This window comes from Oryzias latipes, chromosome 12, assembly GCF_002234675.1.
Source record: "Oryzias latipes chromosome 12, ASM223467v1".
NCBI classification, from domain to species: domain Eukaryota; kingdom Metazoa; phylum Chordata; class Actinopteri; order Beloniformes; family Adrianichthyidae; genus Oryzias; species Oryzias latipes.
Window position 1 is genome coordinate 9,005,447 of NC_019870.2, and position 14,712 is coordinate 9,020,158.

General features: G+C 38.1%; 1 protein-coding gene across 1 annotated transcript in view; it reads right to left on the minus strand.

Moving 5' to 3' along the window:
- Window positions 1–14,712, minus strand: part of csgalnact1 (chondroitin sulfate N-acetylgalactosaminyltransferase 1) — a 31,874-nt gene that overhangs the window by 3,197 nt on the left and 13,965 nt on the right. The window contains exons 3-7 of the mRNA XM_011481587.3: window positions 13,014–13,230; window positions 9,559–9,660; window positions 996–1,174; window positions 346–440; window positions 178–259 (exon numbers count right to left, since the gene is read on the minus strand). Coding sequence (XP_011479889.1) covers window positions 178–259; window positions 346–440; window positions 996–1,174; window positions 9,559–9,660; window positions 13,014–13,230 — 675 coding nt within the window. The remainder of the gene's footprint in view (window positions 1–177; window positions 260–345; window positions 441–995; window positions 1,175–9,558; window positions 9,661–13,013; window positions 13,231–14,712) is intronic.

The following is a 14,712-nucleotide window of genomic DNA, read 5'->3' on the forward strand; positions in this document are numbered from 1 at the left end:
AGCAGTGAGCATATTTTACTGCAATTCAGGAAGCCCATTTTGAAGGGTTATGTAAGGCCTCTACACAGATAATTAACCCTCAGGAGCCACTATTTATGAATCTCTGCATTAATAAAACAGTGGATATTACTGCAGTGGATATGAGAACGAGGGGCTGTTGCTGCTCTGGTAATGCACCTATGTTGATGAAGTCGGATCGATACTGGCAAGTCATGCCGAATCCAAAGTCTCTCCAGAACCCGGTGTCTTTCTTGATCACCTGGGAAAAGAAACAAAGTGGTGTTGAATTCTCAGAGATGCTTGCTCAAAAAGAAGACATGAAAGAAGGTAGAACTGTTGTGATACCAGCTGTTGCTCCACAGGCGGGATGTGATCTGGACCTCCGTAGATCAGAGACGGGTTGTACTGGCTGAACAAGACTGGGTAGAACACCTTTTTACCTGCAGAGACAGCAGTGTCAGTTAAAAAGGTCTTGATTTTCAGTTCATTCTAAACAAGCATATCTGAGTAATATACTACAAACCACTGAAGAAAAGTCTTATCATTACTGGTGCAGCTAACGTGACCTCAACTGTCTTCATTTCTAGACTGAAAGCTGTTTCTTCCTCTGACGCACAGAGCGACAGTGTTACTGTTAAGAGTCACCAAATCTAGGAGTTCCTCTTCCTGAGATCCGATGGTCAAACAAGGGTGTTAATCCAAACTCAAGTCCATTGTTTTCTTTCCCTTTTAAGTCAAAGGCCTTTCTATACTTGGACAAATATTTATTGATATTCAAAACTAGATATTAAACACTACTTATCTTTTTTTAATAACATCTTGGCAAATGTTGTCTAAAATTAAAAAATAGATTTGAAATATTTTTTGGCAAAAAAAATGTATGTATGTATCTTAACATAAACTTTTCTTTAAGTTTTGATTCTTTTTTAAGCTTAAGATCAAAAGAATTATTGCTACAAGCTAAAGAGAATTGTAATGAGAAAGGCGTGGCTTACCTGGCTGTGTGTTGATTCTGCAAGTGTTGAGGAAATCAGCGTTGAAGTAGATGTCTACATCGCAGAAGAAGAGCAGCACGTTGCCCGCCTTCCAAGCTCGGGCGCCGACGTCCAAACCACGGCCCCTGGAAAACTCTTCATCCAGCTGCAGCAGTGTGTAGTTTTTAAAATTGACCTCCCTGAAGACAAAATGCAACGTTTTATAAGAAAAGGTTTTTTTTCAACACATAAAAAAACTCTTGATGAGTTTGTTTAATTGGGTCTGGTGACAAAATTAATCTTCATTAGAACTGTTCTGGTTCTGCTCATAACAGGGGGTACATGATCTGATGAAGATGATCATCTTCTTCTGTGAAGATGATCTGTGAATTACAAAGGCTGAAAAAAATAAAAGGTGTGTTGCTGCTTTGCAAGATTAATGAGAAACATCTGGATCCAGATGTGCGCAGCTGTGGCTTTAACATCGACCACATAAAGTCACACCGTTGGTGACTAATCCCTTACTCACACATCTGCCTCAACAGAGCTGAGATGAAGGATGGCAAAGGAAAACTGGTTCACACGTCAGAGGCAAAACCAACTGGAGCGAACTTCCTGCCTTAGTCATGTGGTCTGGGATAAAACAACACGTGGGATGAAAGAGATAGACGTTTGAAGAGGAAACCAGGATGAGCACAGGGAACATTTTACATCATGACTCCTACAATGCAGTGTTTATGCTCTGTGTGTTTTTGTCTGCAATTCGTCCACACCAGCATCCCGTTTTTTATTGTTTGGCTTCCATCTCCATCTCTTGTAATCAAGCTCTGGAGCCTTCTTCCCAAAAAATAAACAGTTATTATTAGAAGCAGTCAACTTTTCAGTCTGAATAATAACTGTAGTGTTAGATTACAAATGCCTTTACTTCCTACAAACGTCAGGAAACTTCCAGATGTAGGAACCTGCTCATATCTGCTGTCGGTAAGTCAACATGTCAGAGAACGTTGTACATGTGTGTCTGTAGAAGATGAATCTAAACAGATAGACTCTGTTTCTGTTTTCCCAGGAGAGGAGAATCCTGCTGCTGCTGCGGCCGCTGCTGGCGCTGACCTATCCACAGATGGCAAAACAGAACAATTGCTCTGTTTGTGTCTAAATGCAGCTGATTTAGTCTCTTCTTTAATGGGGCAAAAAGCTTGTGTCGAATATAAACCTGTAAAACTGTTAGAAAAAAAACCAAAATTACTGATAAGGTCTTGGAGACAAATCAGATTGTGTAAAGCTACGTTCATACAGCCCTCGGAACGGGCATTCAAGCAGTCACTTCCAATGAAAAATCGACGTAAATGTGCGTTACAGACTCTCGTGTTCAAAACTCTGGCATTCGCATTTCTATGACCATCTTTGGGCTCTATGTACAAATTTGTATGTATATGTGCCCGGCCGGAATTCCATGACACCAAGTCTTTCATATGTCGGAACAGAGCTATGAAAGAAAGAGCCAGGAGCAAGATTTAGCAGATTGCATTGTTTTGACATTTCGCACCAAGTCTCTTTCAACTGCAGGTGGCTGACATTAGCTAGTAAACAGTAGCAATACACTAATATGAGGAAACCCTTCCATGCTCATGCAGTTTGAACCCTATGGGCTAAACGTGCATTGTGAACGAAGCATAGGAGGTACTTTTTGCTGTGTTGGGTTCCTCATTTAGCTGGTTAATCATCTGTTAAAGACAGACACTGATCATCCTTTGATATATTCTAAAATAATTTGCAGTGGTATTTTAATTATGATGATGCCATTTTTAGCCAAAAATCCAAAAACCTGTGTTGTTTTTATCACATAATTTCTGAGTAATTCCTCAGAATTTCTTGTTTGAGTTGTGGGCAGGGCTGTTGGTGCAGAACAACCCCGCCCCCCCTTCCCTTCCCAGTTACTGAGAGTTCTCTCTTTACACTCTCTCCTATGAACCCCAACTTAATATTAGCAGTGCAACAAAAATGGTGAGCAACATTTGAGCTATCCAGCCGTACAATTTTGATCCAGATGCCAGCTTGTACGAGGAAAACAAAGATGTACATGAATCTATTTGTCTGCAAGTGGATGCATCAGAATAGAGCGGAGCAGGGAACTTCTGGCCCACCTAGTGTATTTTCTAAATCACTAATACGCTTATTAACAAATGCCTTTTTTGTCTGCTCCTGATTCACAATGATTTGAATAAAGAAATACTCAAAAAAGCAAAAAATGCAATTTTAAGCTTAATTTTGTTAATCTCTGCTCTCCACCATCAGAAAAATGCCACAAGAACATGTTAAAAACACCAAAAACACAATTTTCAGCATCTCTAATCTAAGACCCTTATCACTGTTTATACCTAGTTTCTAATTCAACAATTAAAAATAACAATTATGATTTAAATAAATAATCCATCCCAAATAAGCAAAAAATGTACCAATAGTGCTCCCTGTCAAATAAAAGACTGCATCATGTTATATAACAGGATCCTAGCGATTATGGTGAACTGTATTTGATCTTTCTTTTTTAAACAGGCTTCATTCCGGAAGTCAAAGGTTTACTTCTTGAGGAGAAATTATCTTCTATATCAGGGGACCCGATACTGTTGTTCAATATGTCAGATATTCCAAAGCAGACCGAAGTTTTCCAATTTGTTTTTCTGCACAGATAGAGAAAAATGTACCAAGAGAGACATTTATGTTTGTGAAAATGTTAAGCATTCTACTGTTTACCCTTAAAATGTGACGCACCCATGACAATACTGAAAACTACACTACTTTATACAACATATTCAAATTAAACTCTGTCCTCGCAGTTCTCATCACCATAGCAACCAAGCCAAAGTTCCCACACAGCAATGATATCTCAGAGGGTCAAGGTTTGGTGTCAGGGACAACAAATGGGTAACAGTTGAGCCAATTTTGAGTTTTAAGGTTTAGGCCATTAGAGGTGTGTTAATGCATTTTGTCCACTGGACGCTCCCCATTAGAGCATGGAAACAAACGTGTTTTTCATGAAGCCACTACTGTTGTGCATCAGGAGGAAGACATGCTAATCCTGCAAAAATCCCCCCGCTCTTTTTTTCCCCTCCCTCTTCACAGATGTCAGCCTCCTTTTCACGACCTAAAACAGTCAATTTGTTTATAGTAGGCGTCATGGCGCGTTCCTTGTTCCAGTTAAAATTATGTCAGAATGAAAAGCCTGTGAAGACGGATCCTGTTGTGTCCCAGCAGTGGGTCTGATCCTGTTAGTTATGCTAAGTCAGGAGAGGGAGGGGCAGACTGCCTGCAAACCACATGCTGCTTGAACACAGCTTTTACTGTAAACTCTAAATCTGTGGCGGCATTTGTGTTTCTGTTTGGTTTTAGCACTTGGATAATGGCAAACGCAAAGCCTTGTTTGATGGTCATGCAACCGGCTTTGATTTCTGAAGGGTAAATTCAGTTTGCAACATGAAATAAGACTTCAGAAACTTCTGATTCTATTAAAAATGCTTGTGCAGACTGAGGAACCAGGAAAGTTTTGCACGATCTTAATCAGTGTTTTTAAAGCATGATTTAATTGAATAAACTGAGGAAAGATTTTGTTTCAATAGTAGTCTTAACCAGATATGATGTTAAGGATCCCTGGCATTTCCAAAAAACACTAAATAGTGGGGAAAACAAGCCTGAAAGGTGAGGTACACTCTCTGACTGCATACGGAAACTGGACTGAGTGACCCCTCCCCCCTATCATTCCAAACAGGAAGTACCTGCTGGTTCCAAGAAGCCAAAATCGCATAGAGTTCTATTGAGAAATAAACAGCTTTTACTCGTCGTAATTTTGTCAGAATAACCATTCTTGCGTGTGTTTTTTTTCCTAGCAAACAATACAATACAAAAACAACAACAACCAAAAAAATACCCTGCAGATTTTACAATTAAATATTTAAGTAGAAGTTGACTTATTTATTTAGCGTTGAAATAATCAATAAATGGTTGCCATGTTTCATAAAAAAGTTTTTTTTGCTGTCTCAATGAAAATTTTATCTTTTCTAAATGGAAATATTGCATCATGTTTCTTACCAAATGACATTATTGCGCTTTTTACATGTTCTTACAAATGTTATTTTCCCCCCATATTTTTCTAAAATTGTGTACAATCTATTCAAGTTATAAATTGGCCAATCAGATGCCTCAATAAAAGTATGTTGTCTCACATTGAATGTTCGAAGCGTTTGAATGACAGATTCTCCCGAGCTCGTTTTCAAAGGGTAGGGGTGTGGCGTTTCAACAAGCTCACTCCTGATTGTCTAGAGGGGTTGCCATAGAAATGTTGACTCAGAACCACTCGGTCTAACATTGGCAATATTGTAACATTGCCATGGTAACATCCGTATCGCGAAAAAATGACAATTAAAAAGACTTCCAGAAGGAAGTCATTTTTCATGGGTAACCTCGAACTCAATCGGTCCAGTTCTCATATATAGTCAATGCGTCAAACGTTCAAATCGTTTGGGTATCCCACTTTCAAGTGATAGAGGTGTGGTCTTCTGACAAGCTCACTCCTAATTTGGCTGGAGTGGTTGCCAAATCACTGATAACTTTGGTCCCAAAATGACAATGATCTTATTGTGAAAATATGGCAACTGAATTGACTACATTTTGTTGAAGCCGGTAGAAAATCCTTTTCATTGGGTGATGTCACACGGTCCAGTTCTCATATACAGTCAGTGGTTTAACTCAGATCAGAACTGAAGATAAAGTTCAGCCAAACTAGTAAAAAACTGTTAAAGAAAACTAGAATATAAGTTTGTGTTATTTTGGTTACTTTGCACCACAGTTAATAGCTTTTGCAAAAATCCCCCTGGTAGTTTCCTACTGAACTAACGTGACACCACTGTCTTTTGTTTTTAAACAAGCTTCAATCTGGAAGTCAAGAGGTTTTCTTTTGACCTTGATAAGGCAAATCGGAAAATTTCTTGGATTTCCAAAGTAAAAGCTGGAACAAAGGACCTGATGTACCAGTTCGTTGGCTGACAGCCACAGAACTCCCTCAAAGCAGGGACATTAATAAAAAAACAAACCTCATTATCTTTACATAAACGAAACTAATATTAATGACAAAACATTTGTAGAAGATGGTGAAACAGTTGGAGTCCGAAAAAACTCCCGTCCATAGAAAAAGAAGATTATTTAGTGCTTATTCGCTAAAATGAACAGACATAAAATTATATTTCCTCAATATCAAAATTAGAGAGGTTAAAGGTCATTATGAATATTCTTTCACCAAAACTAGAACTTAACAGTTTTTAAAGAAAAATTAGAACAAGCGAAACAAACCACTACGTTTTCTTTTGTTATAATTGAATAATTTGTAATAATTTGCGTTTCTGTCCTAGAAATAAAATGTTTTATCTTCAGTCCTAGAAATAATTTTTTTAATCTCTCCTCTCATGCTGACAAACAAAAAAAGTTACACTCCCCAGTATTTTGTGATGCAGAAGAATTTGATATAATCTCAATGACTCATGTTTAATGGCTTTCACCTGCACTGGTGCAGAGGAGGCTGGTGTTATCTTTCTCTCCGCAGTTGTGCGGATAAAAAAAAGACGTTATTGCTGGTGTTTTGTTTCAGAGGAGTAGTTATCCATGCATGTAATGAAAAGGTCAGAGCAGCCTGTTAAATATGTAGAGTCATTCTGTTAACGTCTCAGCCACAATTTATGAAATACAGTCTCTGCGGTAGATCTAAAACGGCTCTTCCTCTCATCGGAATGAATAAAATCCAGATTTCAAAGTTTCCATTTTGGATACAATCTGCTCCTCAGAGTCCCTCAAACAGTTTCAGTGTTTTTCTTCCTCCTCTGAGCTTTCAGGGCTTACTTGACAATTGCCCGATGAGGAAACTGAAAGAAATGCTTTTAGTTTTTCAAAGACAAACTGCTAAAACAAAAAAAAAAGCAAAAAAATGAATAAAAAAGTAAAGGCTGACAGATTGTCAGTGTGCTCTCATTCTTTTCTCCCTTTTATCTTCGTCCAGTTTCCTGCTAAATACTCCAAAAGATGGTTGAGATTTATTTATTTTTCTGGGTTGTTTTTTTAAGTGAGCTCAGTTTTCAAACCTTCTCCTCTGACTTGTCTCCTATTGTTTCGCCTCTAGCCATCAGCTCGTCTCTGAGTCCACAACACAGTAAATTATTTATCTGTATCGACTGGTGTCTAGTTATAAGAGATCTCTCATTTTCCTTTTTTTCTGTAAAAGCTTTTCCCCCTGCACTTTCTTTTAAGCTGTTTTGAATCTTTTTGTGAGCCTTTAGGTCTAAAATTAAACCACCCCCCATTCCCTTCACCCAGGGGAGTCTGCTTGAAGCTCTGATGGTCTTTGAAAGAGCTGCTCTTAAAAATACATGCCAGAAATAAGTGTTTGGAACACTTTGTTTTGCTCGTTTTTGTCTGCACTGAATTTGACTTGGCGTTGGATGCAGTGGAGCTGGTTTGGCGCTCCCTTGTTTCTATCAGCCAAACCCAGATGAAGCAGATGGAGGTTTGCAACAAATTGAAACTTGTCCCAGGTTCATGGGAAACTTCCAGAGTCCAGATCAACTATTGGGCTTTATGCAAATGCCTGTGGAAAATTGAGCGGGTGCATCTTACTGTTGAGCTCCCTGCTCTAAAGTGTGACTGTGAGTCTCGGGGAGATCAATAGCTGGAGGTCATTTGTGAGTTGGCGCAAACGGATTCAGTTAGTGGAGGTGAATTGAGTTTGTTGGGAAGAGCTATGCAGGATCGGATTGATCTGAGCCTTTAATGATGCCGACATTGCTGCAAGAATTTGTTGTGTTTGTGAATAAGGATGTGTGTGTGTCTTTTCAAACCAGAAGCTATGAGTCAAACAATTCAGCTTTTACTTTTCAGAAATCTAAACCCAATTACTAAACTTTAAATATATTACTTATTTCAATAAGTAAATCAGACACCAGGGAAGTGCATCATTGAACCAAAACGTGAGGAAAGTGAATCGTTCCATCCCTGCTGCACGCATTTGCTTTCTTTTTTTAATAATTTGCATTTTTGGTAATCATTTTTAAAAAATCAGGGACCAGAATCCAAGTTTTGCTTATACAACAGTACGTAGGACTGGACTGAGGGCTGCACGGTGGTGTGGTAGCTACCACAGAAGGCTGTGGTTCGAATCCTGGACCTTTTCGTGTGGAGTGTGCTTGTTCTCCTTGTACATGTGTGGATTTTCTCTGAAGACTTCGGCTTTCTCTCACAGTCCACAAACATGCTTAATAGGTTAATTGGTATCTCTAATTTGTCCCTAGATATGAATCTGAGTTTGTGGTCCTACAACAGACTGGCAACATTTTCAATAGCTGGGATACGTTGGGATAGGCTCCAGCAACCTCGTGAACCTGAAAAGGAGTCAGCAGGTTAAGAAAATGGATGGATGGAGGAATGGACTGAGTGTAGAAACCGTTCATAATTTGTCTACCCATGTCTTTTTTAAGGCATACATGTGATGATTTTTATATGTGTGTCTCAGATTATGAAAGTTGTTACTATTTTGTCATGATTTGAATTCAATCACTTGGATCCAGGTCACAGAAGGGAAGTTGATGAAAATAAACTATTTTAATTCAGATCGGGTGCTTTAAAACAACCAGAGAAAGTTGTTAAATTAGTTCCAGCTCTTCTGAAAATGTTTTTAAGACACATTTTACACTTCTGTGTATTTTTATATACATTTTCACAGCAATAATCCCCAAACGCCCCCTAAAAATCTGTCTAAAATTCAAAGAATTCTTAAATAAGCAAAAAAAAATCTGACAATGGGGTAAGAAAAAAAGTATTTTCAAGAATTCTAGCTTTAAGAGAAATGTTCTTGTCACTAAGATGTATTATCCTTAAGTAAGGTTATTTTGCTATTAATAAAATTATTTTTCTTGCAAGACAGAAATTGTCTGTTTTTCCCCCCTTGATTTAGTTTTTACATTTTTGCATTCACAGATCCAGTTTTCTTCTAGTTTTTTTCCACTTTTAGTTACGTCATAAAACTGCCTCATTTTACCTCCAGCAGAGATACAAAGAGTCTCAATGTGATACTGGAGATAGTCTCATTCAAGGCCGCACGCAAACCTCCAAGGCTGAGAAATCGACAAGCGTCGCCATGGCAACCCCTCAGGGACTATGTGCCTTGATTCACACTGGACCTGACTCCTGATCAGCCAGCAGCAATCATCCCCGGAGGAGGTGTGGGTGTCGAGGTCTGTGCAAGCGGGCACAATGAGCCCGACATGATCACAGGCCTGTTGTGTTTCATCCCTGTTGGCTGGGAGCTCCTCGGCTCCTCAGCATGGGTGGCACACTGCTCCATTATTTATCGGATGGATGACCGGCTGTGGCAGGATGCCGAAGCGGGAGGGGTGAGCGTTTCGTGTTGGTGCGCTATTGTGAAAAGAACAGTTTACGGAGAGGGAGGAGGCTTTTGTTTCTTTGCAAAATGATTTTATCTGTTTCTGCTGGACTGGGCGGGAAGTTTCTGGTCTGTGATTTAAATTACTCCTCCAGTTCAAAAACCCACCTGGACGTGTTCTCCAAAGTGCTACGGACTTCACTCATCTGCTCCTTCCCAAAATACACCACAGTCAAATGGACCCGGCCATCCTGACGCACACAGACTTCCCTGGAAGCACAAATACACAAAGGAAGGGGCATTAGATGAAAGCACAGGAGGAAGGAAAAAAACAAGGATCACATACAGAGTTTCAAACAGCAGGAAAAACTTGTTTAGTTTTATTGCTAGCTTAAAAAATGTCTTTAACTCATGAAAAGTTAACATATATAAGGATTTCTTCCATTTAAAAGCGTAAAGTTTTAGGTTTGATTTAGGGATTTTTTTTACTAACAGGAAATAATATTAGGCATCAAAGGGGTTAAATAAATGCAAAGTGATTTTTTTGTACAAGGGAGGATGTGGCTGCAGGCAGATATGACAGACGTATCACACATTATTTGATACTTGCAAAGAATGAAAACCTTGTTTTGAGACTTTTAAGATTTGTCAACAGGCTTTGCTCTACTTCCTTTCCAAGTTTTCTCAAAGTAAACATAGTTGAGAATTTTTTGTCTCATTAAGAGCTAGCATCTAGAAATAAGAAAAGTTTTTTTTTTTAATCCATGACGAGAAGTTTTATCAAATGTAAAATCTCCACAGAAAAAGCCACTGAGAAGTACAATAGATGTTGATTGGCATTCATTGTCATTATTTTGGAAATAAAAATTTAGATTTATGTTTAAAAAAATGAAAGCTAGTTTTGGATTTTATGAGAATTAATTTTTTTTTCCATTTAAAAAAAAAAAAAATTCTAAATAAATACATTCCCACCTAATACAATACTTTTTGCTATTGCTATCCCAATAAACTATAATTACATACATAAAAACTCAAAACATACAAAACTATTTTCCTAGAACTAACAAAAAATACTTATTGGGGTGTAAAACACTCAATTTTAAGTAATATTATTGAATATTTATCTTATTTTTCCATTTGGATTGTTTATGGAACTCCTTATATCTAGATTTTGAAATATAATTCTAAGATTTTAAGTTAAATCAAAATTACTTACTGGATGATCAGATATTTTCTACTATTTTCTAGTTATTTTTTTCCTAAGATTAGTGTTCTTATGTTCAGTCTATTTCTTTATGCAACTCACACATTCAAACTGCTTTCACACATGCAAAAAAAGACTCAAGTGTTTTAGAAAAGGAAAAAAAACCTCCATTGAAACTAGTTTTTTGTTATGTTTTTACAGGCATATGGTTGCATATTTCCCTAATGCAAGTAAGATGAAATAAATTGATTTTTATTTGCTAGGTTCTAATAAAGCTTTCAATACACCCACTCAAACAGTAAGAAATTATCAATCATAGTTATTTTAGTTTTTGAAATGAGGTAGATCTTCACTTTAAAAGCTTCAAAACCTTCACTCTGCCCTACAGGAGAACAAAAAACAGAAACCTTTTAGTCTCTTAATTAGGAACTGATGAAAAAATTAAGCTTTTCATCCTTTTAATCTATTGTAAAAGTGTTCCTAGTGGTCTTTTAATTATAATTATGCCGTTTAGCATAAAAACTAAAAAACCTGTGCCAGTTTTTGCAGAGCGGCAGTACTTCATTACAAGTTTGCCTGTTGGCAGACAATACCCCCCGCCCCTACTCTCCATTAAAGCAGGAAGTTTGTGACCCGCCCAGTGTATTTTCTACATCACAAAAAAGCTCCTTTTCAAAATGCATTTTTTTTCATATGCTCCTGATTCACAATGGATGTGACTGAAGAATTACTAAGAAATTTCATTTTAAGCTTAATTTTCTTTATGTCCTCCATCATAAGCAAAAATGACACAACAGCATGTTAAAAACACAATTTTAGTCAGAGTGGGACCTTAAACATGGTGACATATGCAGTTTCTCTCAGTGCATCTTCTATATGAATGTGAGAGAATGTTTACTCAGCAACACCCCCCTCGTAAGTCTTTTAAGTAAGTACACTTTTGGCCACGCCGTATATTAGCTACTGCAAATCTGCCTGGACATTTTTAATGGGTTGCAACATTTCTACTAAGCAGGATTTACTGTGTAAAAAGAGCTGTGTTAGGCAGCGGGAGCACAATAAGTCACTGAGATTAAAGAGGGGGTTTCTGCCACTGATGCTGATGGACTGCAAAGATGAAATAACTCTCGTCTGTAATGGATGTGTTTTGGCTGCTTGTCCCATTATGACTGTGGATCCGTACAGAAATGACAAATGACAGTCAGGCACTTTGCAGACATGGTTTTATCTAAAGAAGCCCAACAAGTGAGCAATGACATTTGGGCTTCAGTACAGCAGGAAAGAAGCATAAGAGCTTAGAGTATGTAAATCTGTTCAAATGAGAGTAGAAGTGCAAATGAAGTGGAAGACAGTCACGTTAGGTAGTTCCAGGTGTTAGAAAAATTGTTTATGTTAAGGCAGAGATTATATTCCTGAATGTAGACAGTGACAGACAGCGTTTGCTTGAATAATTTTACTAATATTTGTATTTTTTTAACGTCTTCACAGCTCTGATGTTTAAAGTTCTGACCAGATTGACCTGAACTTTTGAAAACGACTTGGTAGAAGCGTCTCTGCTTCTATCTTTTACTAAAATACTTCGATTTTTGAATCAATTAAAACTTGTTGAATTTTGGATTTCTTAGCTGACAAATGACTCTTCTCCGTTTTTTTTATTTTTACAATTTTCTTTAATTCAGTGCTTTTATTGGCACTAATAAAAACTGAAGTGGTACAATGGCAGACATTTAAAAACCATTTGTTTACAGCCTGCTGATGCTTGCCAACACTCAATAAATGAACCAGTAGGGACAGAAATGCTGTTGTAAAGCGTTTAGTAACCATTCTTTGTCATTTTCTCTCCTAGTATGTTTGCCTGATCTCTACTAAAACACAAAACTGATACTGGGTCAGAACAACAGTCAGGATGTCAGATGAAAATTGTGTTTTTGGTGTTTTTAACATGTTCTCATGGCATTTTTCTGACGATAGAAGACATAAATAATAAAAATTAAGCTTAAAATTTAATTTCTGAGCTTTTCTTTGATCAAATTGTTGTGAAGCAGGAAAAAAATCCATTGAAAAAGCTTATGTGGGACGTAAAAAAACACAGGGTGGGGCCACAAGCTCTAAGCAACAGGGAGGGTAAAGGGGGCAGGGTTGCCCTCCCCCTATTGTCCCTCCCACAATTCAAGAGGCAAGTTTTTGATGAACTCCTGTTCTGCAAAAACTATGTCCAAGAAAACAACGCCAGTTTCGTAATATTGGTCAAAAACAGCATCATCATAATTAAAAGACCACTGCTTTTATAATGGCTCAAAAGATGATTGGACTAGGACTTTAAGTTTCTTGTGATTAAAAAATTAAAAGCTGTTTGAAACCCTTATTTGTCTTCATAATTGACAGATGGAAAGGTGAGAAAAGCATCAGAGAATTTCACCTGAAGTTGTGCATGAACTGCTTGAACTTGTCGGTGCGTCTGGACAGCGGGACAATGATGTTGATGAGGACGTTGGCCGTGTCCACCCTCTCGTTTTTGACCTTTATCAGGGGTCCAAAAGGCCGGAAGAGCGTCAGACGCTTGAATTCACTGGTCGACTCGCCTCTGAAGGTCAGCTCATACAACGACCCTTTGTCCTTCTCTGTGCGAGTGATACCTAAAAGGTAAGGCACACAGTTAAAAATATATACCGATCAAAAAGATCTCTCCCCAATGGGAAACATCCTGGAAAGTGAAGAAAATGAAAATCTGAGTGCAGTTTTGCTGCACATTAAACAGTTTTCAAATCAAGTTCTAGTTTCTTTGTCATCCCTTGTCACTGGGAGTTTACTTTTCTCGTCGTCTCCAGGGTAACACTACTGTTTAAACCCTTGAGAGATTCACAAGTCAATCATCCCTTTTAGTTTAAAATCCTAAAAAAAAAAGCTAAGATGTTAACAAAAATGATCTCTAATTAGATTTTGCTTCAATATTATTCGCATTTCTAATATTAACTCTTAAAATGACCCTTTTTTTGTGGAAAAGAAAAAGGAGCCACATGAGAAATCCTCTGCTTAACAGCCATTACTACCCCAGACTCCCAGACTGAGAGGCTACATTTGTTGTCCAGACTCATTTTTTTTTTTAATCCGGGCCTTACGTCAACATCTTTCCCAAGAGACAATCTATTTTCCAGTTGCTTTGCCATCGCTGACAGACTCAGTCGCCAGCTGATTTCAGGAAAACCAACGGGCAAAGAGAAACAGTAAAGAGGGGAACTTAGAAAGTGAGAGTGGAGAAATGAGAAGCAAATAGAGAAGAGGAGAAAGGAAGAGAGGCATGTGATTGTCAGAGCCGACAGCCGGATAAGACAAAATCACAATTAGCTAAAAATCATACTTCAAAATAAAATAATCTCAAAGTCATGCAGTGGCATATTCATACTTTTTTGATAATAAACGGCAACACTGTTGTAAGTGTGGTTCTGTGGTTTTTTTGGTCATAATTAATGGTGATCTAAAAAAAGAAAGAATGGAGGAGAAACACAGGGGGTTTATGTGAGCAAAGATTAGCAGCTCTGTCGCAGCCTGAATTAAAGCCTTCTTGTTAAAATGACCAACTTCCTGTGATGGAAGGCTCCTTTTCCCAAAGGGGCACAACAAGCTTTCATTTACTAAATATGTTGAACAAGGCTAAACGCTTTCACTTCGTGTCTGCCTCTTTTTCTGAGGACCTCTCTGAGTGTTTGTGTGCAGTTTCAACTCCTCGACTGTCGCTAAAAGGCGATGGCGTTGTCATCTCCACTGCTTCCGTTAAAAGCTTCTCATTTAAGGTTAAACATAAACAGATGTCTGTGAGGGAGAATGAAGCTGGATTCCAGCTAAGGAAATGTACACAAAGATGTATGCACAGACTCAACACATCCGGTATTTGAGACTTTTTGGTTCATTCCTTCCAAACCAGGAGCTCTGGCTGGCCTTTAAAAACATCCACCTGCTCGCGTGCTGAAAACAGTGATTTTTCAAACACTCCACATTTGAAGAGATGCTCTGCAGAGAACAGCAGGGAGCAGCTGCTGTCATTTCCTGACATTCTGATCGGAGATAAACAGCAAGCTTTGAGGATTTCCTGTTTGTCATTTCACACAAACACAAATGTA